General features: G+C 33.5%; 1 protein-coding gene across 18 annotated transcripts in view; it reads right to left on the bottom strand.

Moving 5' to 3' along the window:
* The window catches only part of LOC130898343 (protein muscleblind), a 559,833-nt gene that overhangs the window by 331,015 nt on the left and 211,800 nt on the right, over nt 1–17,018 (bottom strand). For 2 of the 18 annotated variants that reach the window (XM_057807600.1, XM_057807599.1), the window contains exon 3: nt 7,414–14,602. The exons of the other annotated variants lie outside the window; for them this stretch is intronic. In XM_057807600.1, the coding sequence (XP_057663583.1) occupies nt 14,576–14,602 (27 nt within the window). In that variant the 3' untranslated portion in view covers nt 7,414–14,575. Of the gene's footprint in view, nt 1–7,413; nt 14,603–17,018 lie in introns of those variants that run through there. 18 annotated transcript variants of the gene reach the window in all.

Here is a 17,018-nt window from a genome sequence, read left to right as displayed (position 1 = left end):
ACTGGATTTAGAGTAAAAGTTTTCAGGATTTCTTAAAATTTTTGAAGCTGAATAAAGAAAAAGTGAAAAAAAGTAAACCTTGTCAAATTCATGCGTTTAAATGGTGTATAAGTCAATCCAATTTTTTTCAGAATTCACAATTGCGTCACTGCGGCACGGAGATAAGATCAGCTGATATTTGACCAAGTGGAACAGTGTATGGGATGCATTTCTGATATTCGCATTCTACACAATTTTGTATTTACGTTATTTACGATTTCCAGGATGCCAATTTATCGCACTCATTCTATTGGAGAAATGCAAGTCTGTGGAATCAACTGCCAAAGCACGTATTTCCCCAACAATACGACCTACAAAAATGCAAGATTGTAGTAGGGTTCATCCTTTTGTGCTTGCTTTTTTCATAAGAAAATGAATCCAATATATAAATAAGAAATCACATATATCGTGAAGAAGTTGTAACGTGATCAATTTTACAACAACAGTAGAATAGTCAAATGTCAAGCATCAAAGTTATCAAAATGAAAGATTGGTTAAATTCGAGTTTTAACTCAAAAATGAATATTAATAAAGTAAAACGACCCAAATTCCACTTAAAAAAAGGAGCTCAAGAAAAAGTATTTCCGAACTAATCAACAAGATAAATAAATTTATACTTTAACTTGATAATAATTCCAACTTCATGTCACTGCCGTCCTGAACTGAACCGAACAGTTGGAATCTAATCATTTCGGGTGACCCTTTCAATCTTTTATTGCTCTCCGAGGTCCATTATGGCATCCCCTTTTTTTCTTATTTCTTTCTACATTTCCCATTCTATTTACAGAGTTGACCATCATTAATGGAAAAATTTTTATGATCTTTTAGTATTTAAATTGGTGTCAATATACAATTAAATTGAATGTCATCTCATTTTACATGATGAATTTGTAGAGTATTGAAGCTCATAAACGTTCCAATCACTCACCAAGACATAAAGAACGATTTCGAACTATCGTTAGAAGGGGAAATATATGTACTTATATAAAGACGTGAATCTTGGCAAACTGCTTTGTAGTTAAAATTGTCCAAAATTATTGTCCTCGTCCTTCAAACTCACATTAGGCATTATTCCAACACTATTAAAATATTAATCACCATATCAGCGATCGTTACATGGTTGTGTGAAAATGTATTTCAAATTATATGAAGGGTAATTCAACGTTGGCACAAAATCCAACTATCAAACTGCTTTCATCGTTAGAAAAAAAAGATTTTCAAAAAAGCCCGTCCGTGCACTAATCTGCACAAATTTAAACTAAAACCTTAACATTTGACTACTTACATCGACTACAGTTAACAAGATTGAACATGTCTACTGCTGCCGCCAATACGCGTAAAAAGGAATAAAGACAATACACCAGGGAACTGAAAATAATAAACCAACACCATAAACAAAGTACCTGGGCTATTATTGGGTAGTGGTTGAATATAAAAACATACTTGTAAATGAATGTGTATTACTTTAGTGATCACTTATTCAAAGTACAAGAAGTAAATACTAAGTACTATTAGTACTTCAAGTAATTCTAGTTCAATAATTTTGGATGAGTAAAGTACTCTGGAGGTACAAATATTTAGAACCTACAATCTGAACGTACAGGAAGTAAACTACTCAAAGTTAAAAAGTAATTAATCAGTTTACTTTCAGTCTCTGAAGAAGGAAACCCTGGTTATCGAAACGCGACTCAGACAATTATGTTGATGTAGTGGTAGTGTGTTTAGACGTTAATATAAGAAAATAATTAATAATGTCAATAGTATATTGTTGGACAAGTCATTTTCACACTGTACTTTTCCTGCGGATGCGTTGTTTCTCACAAATACGCGAGGAGTGGCTATGAGCAAATGGACAGTCAGAAGAAGACAGCTAACCTTAAGTCAAAGAGGCCCTCGATTAACTCCAGCCCACCGAGCTACGAGTCTACGATTTGCCAGAGAACACGTTAATTGGACTGATGTACAACAGGGCTTAGTTCACTTCTTAGACGAAAAGACAGAGCGCCTGCATGGTAGCGATAGAAGAGGACGAGGCTGGAGAAAGATTAGCGCAGCGTCCAAGTATTGTGTGTTCCGTACGGCAGTATTTACATGATGTCGAAATTGGGGCTATAAATCCTATCGATCATGTATAGAATGAATTTGAAAGAAAAGCTCGGGCTAGAAATTTTGCACCAGCCAAGAAATCGGACCACAAAATGGCGCTTAAAGAACAAGATCAAGTTAAGAGACTTAAACAAATTGGAAGCTGTAATTAGAGCCAGAGGAGGAAACAATGACCATTGATTAGTCAATTTCAGATAAATTATCATTTTGGCAAATTTAAAGTTATATGTTCTTTGATGTTAATTATCTTCTTCATTGTTCGGGATTCCTTTTCGCTTGATATTTTTTTACCAAAAAAAAAAAACTTAATATCAACATAGAGCACTTATTATAAAGCTAAAACTAATAGCTTTGAGACGCTAAAATGAGAAAAATAAAGGAAGGTACAGATTTTTCGCTAGAGACTTTTGAACGAGAGCGTGTGCGACAGTTTGAAAACATTATAAACTTTGAGTGTACTACAGGGACGTTTCCCTAGTTTAAGAAAGAGTTGAGAATATATCGAAATTGGATAGAAATTCTTAAAGATGATTAAAATGAGAGATGTCAATTTCTCTTTTTGTTTTGCACATTGTACAGTAAAAACTGCTCCTGAGAAATCATGGATGAGAATTTGTTTCGATACAGTAGTAAAAAATTAAAAGCTTGGATATATTAAAATCGAATCTCTTTTATACGAGATTAATCATCGGACAAAAGCGTGATGAATCTTTCTATTTTCTCTTTATTAACCCCAAATATATCGTTAGGGGTAGATAACCACTCGTTCTGAAATAAATAGAAGTGCGCTTGCCTCTCTTTCTATAGCTAATATGTCATCTTAACAAACGAGCCTATTAATTTTCATGGACTGGGCAATGTGTCTTCATAATTGCTCACGAGTAAAGTGTGCCTTGTAAGGGTTTTTGCCGCATTGCACGAGATGCAGCTTTGAGCTTGCACACAGTGAAATATGACTTTCATAAAAGGGTATGAGGGAAGACACGTTCGTGTTTGTCGTGGTTAAACACTACCAGGTAAAACAATGTAATATTGTTGTTAGGTATAAGCTCAGGACATGTTTAATTAGGATAATTTAACCTAAAATTGACATTGAATGATAATTCATAATATATCGCACAATATCTACATATCTCCTATTATCTCATGTAAAAACAGTCTTGCATGATATTGAGTAATCAATCATTTGACAATTTTTTAAACAAAAACATCGAATAAACAAAACGCGAATTAAGAAGTTGCAACAGTTATACTGCCAACGCTGTACCTATTCATTTGTTGAGACATTAACGACTTATGAATCTGCTACTGCAGCTGCTTGCCAAAGATGCTCGCAAAATGTTAAAACATGTCTAAAGATAAGAAAATTAAGCTAGTTATACATGCTGAGCTAGTGATTCATAATAAAAACACAAAAAATAATAGAAACTTGTAATTCTTTCGTTCTTAAGTTTTGATACGTAATGTTTTGATACGCAATTGGCGCAGTCAGTAGGATACACAAGAGTTTCGTGAACAGTTTCGAATTGTACCAGAAGTAATATTTGGAACCTTGGAGTTTCTGCACTTCAAGTGCATAATACGTACTTATAAACTCTCGAATTAGTGGCAACAAGATTTGTGAGTCACAAAAGAGGACCAAAAGAGAACAACGTTCTACCAGTATGCACTCAAGTTTGGTTGTCAAATAATAAATCAATTTTATTATTGTTATACACATTCTAATTATCAAAGTCGAAGTCGTTAAATTATATTAATCCTTCCTAATATTCAAAACAATCAGATATTCCTATTTTGAACGAAAATGTTGAATCATCTAATCATTAATAGGAAATGGATATTTCATTAGAGCAATTAGAGCAATAATCACTTACTGAACAAATTACACAAGACGAAATCATTATTATTTCAACGAAATCAGAAAATGTTTTTGCTAAATATCACACGTATCAATACATAGTGAAAAAGCCTACACTGAATATCAAAGTTAACACAGAAATGTCTTCCAAAACGTCAAACTACAACAAGGAACACCACTACATCATTATAGAATATCGTATGGATACATGCAGAAGATTTTACGAAATTATTTGCAAATTAGATACCGCTAAAATTTTTTTTTTTTCTCTCTCCAGACACATATTTAATCGTCAGATTAGGTACCACGCATTTTCTAGCACTTTCTCCAAGAAATGGAGAAGTACCATGAGGGAAATGTTTTGATGCCATTGAGGAGATCACGATTGAGCAGATGAGAGCCGTTCCGACAGAAGCTTTCCAGAAATACCCTTGCAAATCAGATACTTATTCGCCAGATTAAGTACCACGCATCTTCTAGCTCTTCCCCAAATCTCGCATGGATGAAAAATTGAAAAAGCGTCCAGCTGTATACGACAAATAATAATGGATGAATTGAAGGAAGACCACTTGAAATATTACAGTTTTTGTAAAATTTATGCCGATGCTCATGTGGCGCCACCCTTATTTAACACATTCCATATAAAAATATTCTTATCAATTCAATAAAATAGATCGCCATATTCTCATTACACCTCGTGTATGTCAAAATATAGAAATAATCGTCAACTACCATCTTTATTCGTATCGATACTTCTTTAATGTTGTTACCACACAATTTATATTTTTCCAAGATTGTTTCGAGATTAAATAATATAAAAAAAAAACTTTCAATTTTTACTTTATTTACTACCCCTTGCTATTCGAAGTAGGACGACGTCGCGACATAGACATCGGCCTGAAAGCGTTCGTTTCTCCAGATATGAGCAGTTCAGTTCGTTCTTTATTCGAACGACGTTTCGCTGGAGGCATTCTCAATTTTAATTGGAGTTTTCGGTCGATTGAACACGAGATACCGATGCTGTGATGGCAGACGTCGAAACAGATCTACCTATAGTACGGCCGCTTCGGATTTACATCGAAATTTGAAAACGAAATAGTTATTTAACAAACAAAAATGATTACCAAGAAGCCATAAACCGAACTGATGTATCCTAGACTTGTACTTGAGTGCTAAAAAGTCGTACATAAAATTCTGTAAGTTGCCGATCACTCATAGATTGATATAAAACTGGAATCAGCAGCACCAGTAGGCTTAGAGCTCTTTCTGGGTGTACCTACCACGTACCTACTACCAAGTCCTTTTGTAAGATAATATCCACAGAGATCGCACGGAACAAGCTACGGGGCACATATAAAATATGAGTTCTAACGCATCTAGGATGCCATCTCCGTGATGAAAGCAGTACGGATGTTAAGAGTGTGTCGCTGGTGTTTGGAGGAAGACGAGACTGTAAACCACTTACATGTGCTAGGTTAAAATACAGACCTCATAGTACAAAGTGTCTGATTGACTTTTCCAAGGATATTATCTTTTGGTACTTTTTAGTTGGGAACTATCAGGAGGCCAATGCGGTTCATGACCTCATAACTATCAGCTATCAAAATCAATTATGGTTTTCATTCCTTCGAATTTTTGGTATTAAAAAAACAAAATTAGATCCATTAGATCGATTGGCTTAAATTGAAGTTTTATCTATATCAAATGTGTATTGTGCTTGCAGAATTCTTTTAGGGCTATCAACTATTACGAAAAATATGACATCTACGATAAAAAAAATCGATTTCCTTTTAGTTTACAATAACTTGGTTGTGAGAGGTCTCTCTCTCAGTTTGAGTTGAATGAATCCTTTATCACGATTTTCTTGAATAGTAAATCAAATATAATTCTGTTATCTATAATAGTATTTCACTTAAATTGTAAATAATAGTCCCTCCGACTATATGAAATAAGAAAGAGTGAGATAAAGGAAGAAAATATCAGTAAAAGGAGAGCATTCCACTCTCTAAGAGTGTAGTTCATGCGTAAGCATCTCACCCAATTCTCCTCTTAACTCTCTCGACTCGGATCAAAATTCAGTAATGAACCGAAATCTGTGAGCTGCATCAGATAAACATGGTGGTGTTTATTTATTACCGAATATAATGAATTTCGTTAGCAGAAAGAAAATAACACGATTTGAGAGAATAATATTTCCGTTCTGCTACCCATAAATGAGCAGATTAACTTTTGCTACGATCAAACAGAAAGGAAATTTTCACGTTTGTGTTGTGTTTTTGATGAGTTGAGGATTATCTTTGTTTGCAGAAATACGGAATTATTTTGATATATTACTCCTTTTCTTTACTACTAAATTTTTTTATACGCGTGATTACAAAAATTGTTTCATAAATGGATACGATACTCAAATTTGATTAAAATTCAAAATTATTTACTGGATTTTAGCACACTGTTAACGAATAGAAAGACCAAACTGCTTAAGCCTTTGAATGAATAAAATCAAGATGATAATGAGGTAATTTAATATTATTTTCAAAGATGAGAAAAATTTGAATTAAGACGAAGCATTCCATCATTGTTTTACGTAAGTATTCAAATTATAAAATAATCATATTTTATAAAATATGATCAAATATTTTAATCCAAAAATTTTATAACTTTATACAAAGCAGTAAGATCTATAAGAATGTTTAAAACCATGACAATGACAACAACTCAATCGGATTGAAGTCAGGCAACTGTGATGGCCAAATCTTTTTAAATTCTTTCAAATACTCTTTGCACAGCTTTGAGGAATGCTTGTGATCGTTGTCATGCTGGAAGATGAATTTTCAGCTACTTTTTCCTTTAATATTTTTTATAATCTTCTTTTTTCAAAATCCCTTCAATTTTGATCTGCGCACAAAAACTCTTCTTTTCGATCAAACCTCAAAATTTGACTCCATAAAATTCTCTCCCACTCTTCATACGTTCTTTTTTCATGTTATTTAGCCCACTGCAACTTCTTGATTATATTTTGACGTCTTAAAAGAGATTCTTCCGGCAGCTTCCCTCAATCTCCTGCTACCTGTAGAAGTACTCAAAGTAGAACCCTAAGTTCATTGATCTGAGCTGCTATCTCTGGGATGGTGATCACGTTTCGAGGCAACGGTACGGTTAATTTTGCCTACACTATGAAGATTTGTGATTAAAGCATAAATTTAGTTATTTGGTTTCACCCTTTTTAAAACTTACAAGTCTGAATTTGCGAAAACGAATATAAATCGTGTACGAACTCTACAAAAAGACGTCTTAGTGCAAAAAGTCTAAATTACAACACGATCTTGCGTCTCACGTGGCTAAACTAAAATCATTGACAATCACCGACAAAATCTAAACATACCCTCGTATAAATTGAACAAATTACGAAATTTTTTTTTTTATTTTGGAATTTAATGAATGGATTATGGGGTGGTCAAAAACGGTTGACCGGTAAAGTATAATGGAAGAGCTGGTTCTGGAGAATGCTTGAGAAGAAATGCGAGAAATTTAATGATAAGGATGCAGATAGAGACAAGAGTAATGAATAAAAAATTATAGTCATCACCTAAAACCAAATCCATCACAGAATAAAACTTAATGCTCAAAAAAATTTATTAATCTATGAAGATTGGGAATGATTCAAGTCATTGAATGGATAAAGAAGTGCTCTAATCATCAAGACGAAGACATGTTGGTTATTTGGATTGTTGGTGAAATAGCGTGCTGAAATTTATGAAAAATTGGTGTTAGTATATAACCCATTTTAAAGAAAAAACCAAAAACCAAAACAGCTAATTCGTTCGCTAGATATTACTAAACGAACATGAGACTATCTAATTCAATGGCAATTACCAACTGTAATATCATATATGGTTTTAAACCCCTCGTAGGGTTGAACCGCGTAAAGCTTGCTACACCTTTTTACTGAGCGAACCAATCTCCACTCCCTGTGCATTTCATTCTGCCTCTAATTATTATCCGTGCGGTCCTGATTTCCATTCTTCCATCAGTTTCTCCAATACTTCTTTGAATCAATTTGATTTTGGCCTTCCTTCTTCTACTTTTTGTTTGTTTCTATATTTCCTTTTTGAATTCGTTATCATCAATCTTGATCGATCCCAATATCGATCTTATTGTCTTTCTCTCAGTTAAAATCTTAACCAAGCAAGACTGAGCTGTTACAAATGGGAATTCAAATCGAGCATTTTGTATCTTTCACGGGGGGGCACAGTGTATACGAATTTTTGTTTTTAATATATAGAAATGTCTTATTTCGAATCAGTTTCACAAATATTGGAATAAGCATTATAAATGATAATGATTTGGGTAGGAAATAATAATTCCATGATTAATACAGTCAACGATCTACAAGCAAATGAAGAAGAAACTCCATATAAATCAACGAAAGCAAATACTCATTAAAGCTGCTACGTAAAATTATTATAATTATTTTGAAAATGTCGTGGACTCGAAGAAATAAATATCGAATTACCGTTGAACAGGAAAACATAATAATAATTTTTTCTCGATCAAAATAAAAGTTTTCCGTTTATTGCCTCCAGTAATTATTGACGTGCGGCTACAGGAATCTTTTAAAGATTTATAACATGGTATTTCGGTCCTAAACCGATAAATATTATCCCGAACGACGCTCTTATTCAATATATAACCTATAGAAATATTGAATAAAAGATGAAGGGCGCTCGAAGCGTATAGATATTGGTGTCACGATATGGCAACTCAAAGTTTCTTTGGGAAACTCTTTGGTAAAAAGCGAGCGGCTTCGGCTGCTTCTACGATGGAAGGAGCCGTCAAAGTATACACGTCTGCCGCCTCCGGGCACCTGTTCACTTCCGTCTACTCCGAGCATTGTAGCGATATATAAATATACAGACCGCTTTCATATTTTCCTCACCCTTATATCTTGTACCCTTTTCGAATATTACAAATCAATTCTTCATCTTACATAATTATAAATAAATACCTATTTATAAAGGGTTTCTTTTAATTTAATTTGAGAAGAGAAACTTCTTTTAAACTACGAAGCGCGCACAATTACTGAACTTTCCTAATTCAGTGTTTATCCGTGCTCTTCCATTTTAAACTGTTTGATGTTCTCCAATTAAGATGAGCATACAAACAGAAAGTCTGCTCTGTTAGAATCCGACATATTAACTCTTGTACGTTCAGTTATAGTCCATTCATTTGAAAGATGAGGCACGTTACCTTCCTGGAAGGCGCCACAAGGAATATATGTCAAAAATAAATACACGAGGTTTGTTGGGTATCTAGATATCTTGTATATGCACTTCCCAAAACACGTTTCCGTAAATTGAGAAAAACTTGAGACTGAATGCTATAAATTGTTGCAAGAGGCCTATGGGAACAATTATCTATCTCGTACGCTAGTTTTTGAGTGGTGTAAGCGCTTCAGTGAATGTCAAATCAAGGCAATGTTGATCGTTCTTTTCGACATTAACGATATCGTGATGACTGAATGGATTCCAGACTGTCAACCAGACTTACTATTTGTCGGTTTTGACAACAGTGAAAGAACGGCCCGCTTTGTGGAAGAGCAACTCGTGGATTTTGTACCAGGACAACGTACCTGCCCTGTGAAACAGTATTTGACCAATTAACGATTTCTTCGGATCTTATTTTGTTCATAAAACTATTTTACGTAGTTCGTCGCCTTTTAGATTTTTTATACTTGAAACTAACCCTTTTACGGATTTTTTTGTCTCCACATCCTTACTAATCAAAAGCACGCTCGTATTAAAAATGGAGGATATGTTTGAATATCTTTGGACCTAATTCAAGTGGAATTAAAACTGTTTAAAAATATTTTTTAAAATAATGTAACTTTTTCATTGGAAAGTCACAACTTGAAAAATCTAATCGAAACTATTATAAAAAAAATGAAACGATAATGACATGTTTATATTGCATATAATAAAAGACTATAATTTCCCTTAGCAAATAAAATTCCAATTCAGTTTTTAAATTAAATTTCCAAGTGCCGTTTTCTCGAGACTACCTCCGATTCCATCTTCACTAATTTCGCATAATGCAATCCAAATATCCTCCTAACTGCACCACTTCACTTTTCTCTTTATTTTTTTTTTTTAACTTTAGTAATTATGTGCTCGACTGTCGTCGCCACCTCTACGATATCGTTATCGTAACAGCAAACGACGTACGTGATGGTTACTACCACCGCTTTTCAGAGAGCAAAACCCTCCCGTCTCCGTCAACAAAAAAAAGAACAGATAATTACGTGATTTTAGTTTGTAAGCTTTCTTCATAACGAGAAGTGCAACAGCAAAGTAATGGGGTCTCTATAATTTAAATTTTAATGCCGTTTCGCCAGGATATTCAAATTTTTAAAACATCTGCAAGTTTGCTCTCACTTTGCCAAACATTATTCTGAAACTTAGATAATTAGGAATGGAAAGATTCCCTCATACCTTAACGCGCCAAAAACAACCCTGCCAGAAATTTTATTACTCAGGTAAATTTATGCAAATATCTCCAAGTATTAAATTTACGTTTTCGGCAACACATAAGAAGAGCGAGTTGAAACTAGTTCGCGTTGGAGTATGAGGCAAAGAGGAAAACAGATAAAGTTATCTTAATACTGCAGCAAATCAAAGTTTGAGAAAAGCATATAGGATATCCAAGTTTCGGAAAGGCTTACTACGACTTCCGAAGCTCTCTGCATGTCTATCATCTTTCTTGATGCGACTATAAGATAACTTGTTTTTTTTTAAAAAAAACCCACATTCTATTTAGGGTTATTCCATCTTTCTATTTACAGAACTGAGTTCTTTTTGATGTTTTCAATTGAAAATACAGAATAAGTTGAGGTGAAACAAAAGGTGTTCGATCAAAAACGTATTAGAAAACATCAAATACAATTCGTGGAATGATTAAAATTGAATAATAGCAGTAAGAAGATAAAACTGACATTTATATTGTACAAATAAGGAAAAATTTCCAAATTGATGTCTAAGACCGACCGCCCACGATATTTTGAATCGAAGGTGGCAATCCAGATGATCTTGCAAAGATTTGGCAACCTCAGAAACGTATAACAACGGGCAGCCGGTGACTCAAATGAAACTAGTTTGCAATAGGTTGGATGATCATGCTTCCGCGGTCGCAGTTGCTTTGCAGGTGTTGTTTCATTTGATTATCACATATAATTTTTTTTCAATATAAGTGATCAACTAACTAAACCTCAACTTTGTGGAAGGAGACATTCGATAAAAACCTATAAACGTTTTACCTATCTAAGACAGTTTTTGTGCTGCTACGAATAGTCTAGAGTTCACATTTTGACTTAGGTGTGGATGGATCCAATATTCTCTCTGTATCTTGCGTTGTCTGCGGTATTGATAATAATCAATGACGTCTTCCTCATTGCCGCACCAACTGATTCAATATTGATTACGAGTCGTATCCGTATGCGCTAAAAAGTTTTATTTTCATTCCAAAACTGTTCCAAGATCAACTGGTTTGTTTCATAACATTCGATTCTGTTCGAAATCATCTATTCTTGAGATGAAAAACAATCGAGTGACTAACAAAATCAGAACTTTTCTACCAGAGATTTATGGATAACAATATGTACAGCAGTTATCACATCGGTAAAATAGTTGAAAAATCGAATAGAACAATTGAAAATAATCACGCAGTTATTGCCAACCATCGGAGGACGGTGAAATTCCTTAGTTATCTTATGTTTCATTTTAATATTTCTTCATCCAATCTCAAATATAATTTTTCCCTTTGATCTATCTAGACAAGGCTCGACCCAACATCGTCTGGGTGGTTTTCTATCCCTCAGATTCCAAAAGCAAGACAGCAGCTGACCACTTTACCTAGCTTTGTTGTTTTCATTTTTAAACCGATCACCGACACACTTTTTCTTAAGGAATTTTGCTTAGTGGCAACCATAATGCAATGGCAAGAGACTTACGTAATAATAGGCAACGTGCAAATTCGTTTATGCGACATTTTGATCATACAATTGATGTACAATTTATTACACATTGTCTACGAGGGAATGTGTCAAATGAAATACCAATTTAGTGAATTTTAAAAGAGGCATTCTAATCAATAACCAGTACTAAGTTTATCTATTAAAATTTTTTCTTTTTTTCTTAATTACCGTTATGTGTTTCCAAATTTGATTTATTTTTAATGTTCGGAATATGAATCAACAATTTGTATTGCGGCTGAAAATTAGGGTCAACAGTTTTAAAACCTAATTGTGCGTTATTCCTTCTTCTGGGTCGATCGAAACAGCTGCTTGAACATTTAATGGTTTCCCATTCGCCGGATCGGACACGAAAGTCGGAGCCTAATGAAAATTTACAATTTCGCGTTTTCACTTTGAGCTGCCTAATAGGAAATTATTAAGGTTCATCGTACGAGAGACACCAACCTAACGGTATGGAAAGATTCTAATTAATATATACTACGAGAGAGCGTCTATTTCCAAAACGACTATCTATTTCATTTAAATTGATTGAGCTGATAAAAATTTGCATCGGGGAAAAACAACAAGGGTGTATATTTTAACTTGAAAAATGTGTCAAGTCGATCCATAAATCTTTTTTCTGGTGCGGAACCAGAAAGACGCGATAATTAAAAAGGATTTGCTATTTTCCATACGAGGTGTCAACAAAAAATAAGGTCCAAACATTATTTACTTAGCTCCATGAAATCTTAGCCTCATGATAGACGTGTTCTTATTAAAGAAATTGATAGAGAAGAAACAAGAAGAAATAGACTACACTAGAATATCGAAATTATGGGAAACTCGTTGGATTGGCAAAGGTCAAAAATTGGTACATCCGTGTCTAATGAATCAAGTCCAAATGCTGCGAAAACTATTTCTATAGAGGATAACGTGACCAAAATCTCCGATTTAGTATTAGCAGATCGCCGATTGGAAATGCACGAGATATCTGAGACAGTAGACATTGCAAAAAATCACGCACAAGAAGATTTGCCACGTTTACTCATTCCCGATAACAAACGCAATCGTAAGATCATTTCTGAGTGGTTTTGACAAAGTTTAAATACAATTCGAAGAATATTTTACGTCGGTTCTTGACAGTAGACGAAACTGGTAAACGCCAGAGATAAAAAAACAGTCGATACGCAAATCGCAAGCGAATACTGTAATTCAGAAGTGAACTTTGACCATTACAGCAAGTTGCATACAATAATTTATCTAGGAATACAACAAAAAATAAATACAAATATAGTGAAACTTAAAGAACTATACTTTTCATTTGCAGTATCCATCTTATTGTTGTTTCTTCTAAAATGGTGCAAACAATGCTCTGTATATAAATTATAATTTGGTTTTTCAAAAATATAGCAATATCTTTCTCCATTGCTCCAAATTTATTGAAACCAATTCTCTGTGAGTAATATTTTCCATTTTGTAATCGTAAGACGAAGATTCAAATTTTTCTTAACTATTGTATGCAATTTTTTCTGTGTTTTGTTTGCTGACTTTATCATTTCTGGTTTTCCCTAACATTGAGCCGACTGATCTTTAAACGAATATTCAAGAACTCAAAGCCAAAATGAAACGTTCAACCCAGACGATGACGAAGACTATAAATGAGAATATTCTGATACAGAGCAATGAAGATACTGAAGAACATGAAAAGAAAAGAAATTGTGTGTATTGTATTGATAATTATGAATGAAAAATTCTTGTTTTTTCTTTATATCTGACAATACATTTTTGTATTTATTATATATGCGTCGGGTAACCCAATTGCTGACTTTGGACCAAAAGCACATTCGAATGAACAGTTCCCAGGCCTTATTGAAGTGATCAGAGACTGCGATAACCAGAAATATCATCGAAGGGGGAGCCTGCCCTATAAGAACAAAGAAGGTTTTATTGGCCGGTAAAGTGATGGCTACCGATAAATTTCAAGAAAGCAACCGCATTTGAAGAATAACAAAGTAATTTTCCATAATTAGAACGCACCTTCTCACTTCACATTTTCATCATCGGAAGCATAGACTTGAAATAAAAATGATTATGAAAAAAAAATATTTTATTTCTTTGTCTTTGTCTTTGTTCTGTTTTTTTTTTCTATTATAGATGATCTAATTATCAGAATCAACCGAAGTAGTGCCCAGTGTTTGTTATATGGAACTAATTTATTTTGGAGAATTCAAAATACGAAAATATTCATAATAATCTTGAAAAGCTGATCACTTCCTGGTACTGTGCAACATCAGACGCTTTGAAACGATTCCGGCTTTATGGTCACCGTCTCTTCCGTATATTATGGAACACAGAATCTGTAATAAACATTGCGAAGGGGAGAGAAAAAGAAAGAAATTGTGAACCATGAACTGTTATTTCCTTCTAAAGTCTAGTGTATACAATTTTATTAGAGAAATTTCGATGGATTCGCAGGTGTGTTTGAAAGTGCATTTTATAGAAAATCAAACTATCGTGGATCGTCGTTCCGTCCAGTTATTTGAGCATAATATAATTCGGAACAGGACTTACCAAAAATTGATTTTTTCACATACCTGAAACAAAAAAATATATGATAGTAAAGAAAAATTAAACTAATAAACAAAACCATAATTAAAGAAATTATTGATATTTATAAAAGGTGTCTCATAAATGTCTTTCACAAAGTCCCGCATGTCTGGATACATTGGGTAAGATTCAGTGTCTCGAGGGAATCAAAGCAGCAATCACAATCACCTCCAACTTTGTTAGATGTTTATCGACCTTTCGGTTTCGGTTTCGATCATCTAAATCGTAAGCTGTCTTCGTAGGTACTAAACTCTCCTTGCAAAAATTCACACCTATGGGATGGTCCTCTTTCCGCTCAGATCTCAATATAAATTTGTAAAGACTGGTCTTTAATTCTATGAAGGGTAGAAATACTTAATCACTCTTGGTTTAACAACAACGTAAATGGTATAAAGTGGGATAAATAGAAATTTTAAGTATTGTTATATTGAGAATATAATTTTGAAGCAGCCGTGGCAACAAGGAGAATATGTGGAATTGAAGGGGAAGACACATAATAAGCGAAAGGAGAAATTATGTTCATTGCGGGTTTTATCCAATTTTCTCAAAACATTTTACTGAATAAATTCACTTAAACCTGCATATTTTGGTTCGAGTTACGTAATAGGAATGTGTTAAGTCATATTGTATGTATATTAATTCCCGAGAAAAAGAAAATAATATTTGTAACAAGAAAATCTATACTTAGCTATTATGTAGAAATAAAAACAGAATTCTCGTATTTCTCACTTGTAAACAATAATCCATGAAATACGACACTTAATGTCATTTTTACGATGTTCATTCGTTAACTTGGTTGAGTGAAATTATTACTAAAAGTGGGAAGGGCAACAGGCAAATTGTATTTACGAAATTAACTAATTTACGGTCGAAAACGATACTATTGAGAAAATATTTATTTTATCGACGTTGCTGGTTGATTAGCAAATAAAAACCACCCTGGTAGTTTGAAAATAATTGTCTGTAAAAGAAGCCAAAGAAAAATTACGTATAAATTCCGAACAAAAATGACAGAAAACTGTAGGAAAAATAAAAAATTGATTTAAGGATCACTAAAGCAATTAAGAGAGAAAAAATAATATAATGAGTATAAAAGACAAAAAAGGAAATATAAACACGAAAGAAGTTGAAGTAATAAAGAGATGGAGGGGGTATTTTCAGCTTACAAGTGCAGGAATTAAGGATGAGACGAAAGAAATAAGCAGTAATGAAGTTTTTGAAAAGATAAGGAACTAAGAAGTAGTAGAAGCGATTAAAACATTGAACCTAAAAAAAGTATCCACAAGAAACAATTCAATTGCTGAGGAAATACATGGATGAAAATGAAAATGAAATAAATGGATTGAAAGAATTACTAAACGAGATAATGGTGCAGAAAAAAATACTTGAACCTATGATATGTAATAAATTGTAATAACTACAGAGATATTACAAATGTACCAGCAAAGATAATGGAAAAAAAAATAAAATATAAGGTCGAAGACACTTTAGAGGACTCAAAATGTGGCTGAAGCACAAACGACTCAATATTTACAATTAGACAACTAATTATAGATCAGATGTACAAAAATAAATGAGGAAAACACCGAGGAATCTGGAAAATTTACCACAAAGGTATGTGTTGAACAAGGATATGTCCTAAGCCCAGTACTTTCCACAATAATATCTAGTGGATGAAACAATAAAAGCAGCAAAGAAAGAATTTAATGTTGGGACTTGGAGGATGGAACCAACATATCTAACGGAATTGACATCCGTAGATGATTTGTTATTATTAGCGAGATCGGAAGAAGATCTACGATATAATCTCAGCTAATTCTATCCATTTCTATGGAACCGCAATGATTCTCTACGCTAGAGAAGCCATCACGTATTGAGAAAGTTAGAAATGTTTAAGATGGATACATCATGAGTGTTGGAATGGAGCGGAAATGGGTCAGCGCCTTAAGAGATGTATAAACATTTGTGAGGACCTGCAGTCATTCCTGTAAACTTGATTAAAAAGTAGACAGCAAAATGGGAGAGAGCAGAAAATTAACGATTCCGTCCTTATTTGGGAAATTTACTTTTGTCTATAAGAACTATTTTCTTATGAATTTGTGTCCGAATTTTTGGTTATCCAATCAGGCAATCTTCTTTGAAGTTAGTACGTCCATTCTTCAAAAATACTTCTCTTTTATACCTTTTATCAACGATTTTATAAGTGAAATTGATGGGTTAAATATTATTATAACATTTGAGTTGAGTTACACGGAAGTAAAAATATGATAAAATTTAATAAAATCTCATTTATAGGGAAGGATTTTCGAGGATCATTATGTTTACAACTGTTTTATCCTCCGCTGATGAAAATTCTGAATAGAACGTTATATTTATGGTGTACCTTTACACGCAAACCCAATT

Source organism: Diorhabda carinulata, chromosome 9 (assembly GCF_026250575.1).
Source record: "Diorhabda carinulata isolate Delta chromosome 9, icDioCari1.1, whole genome shotgun sequence".
Taxonomy (NCBI): Eukaryota; Metazoa; Arthropoda; class Insecta; order Coleoptera; family Chrysomelidae; genus Diorhabda; species Diorhabda carinulata.
The sequence above is the reverse complement of the archived record's forward strand: the minus strand, read 5'-3'. Positions and strand labels throughout refer to the sequence as shown.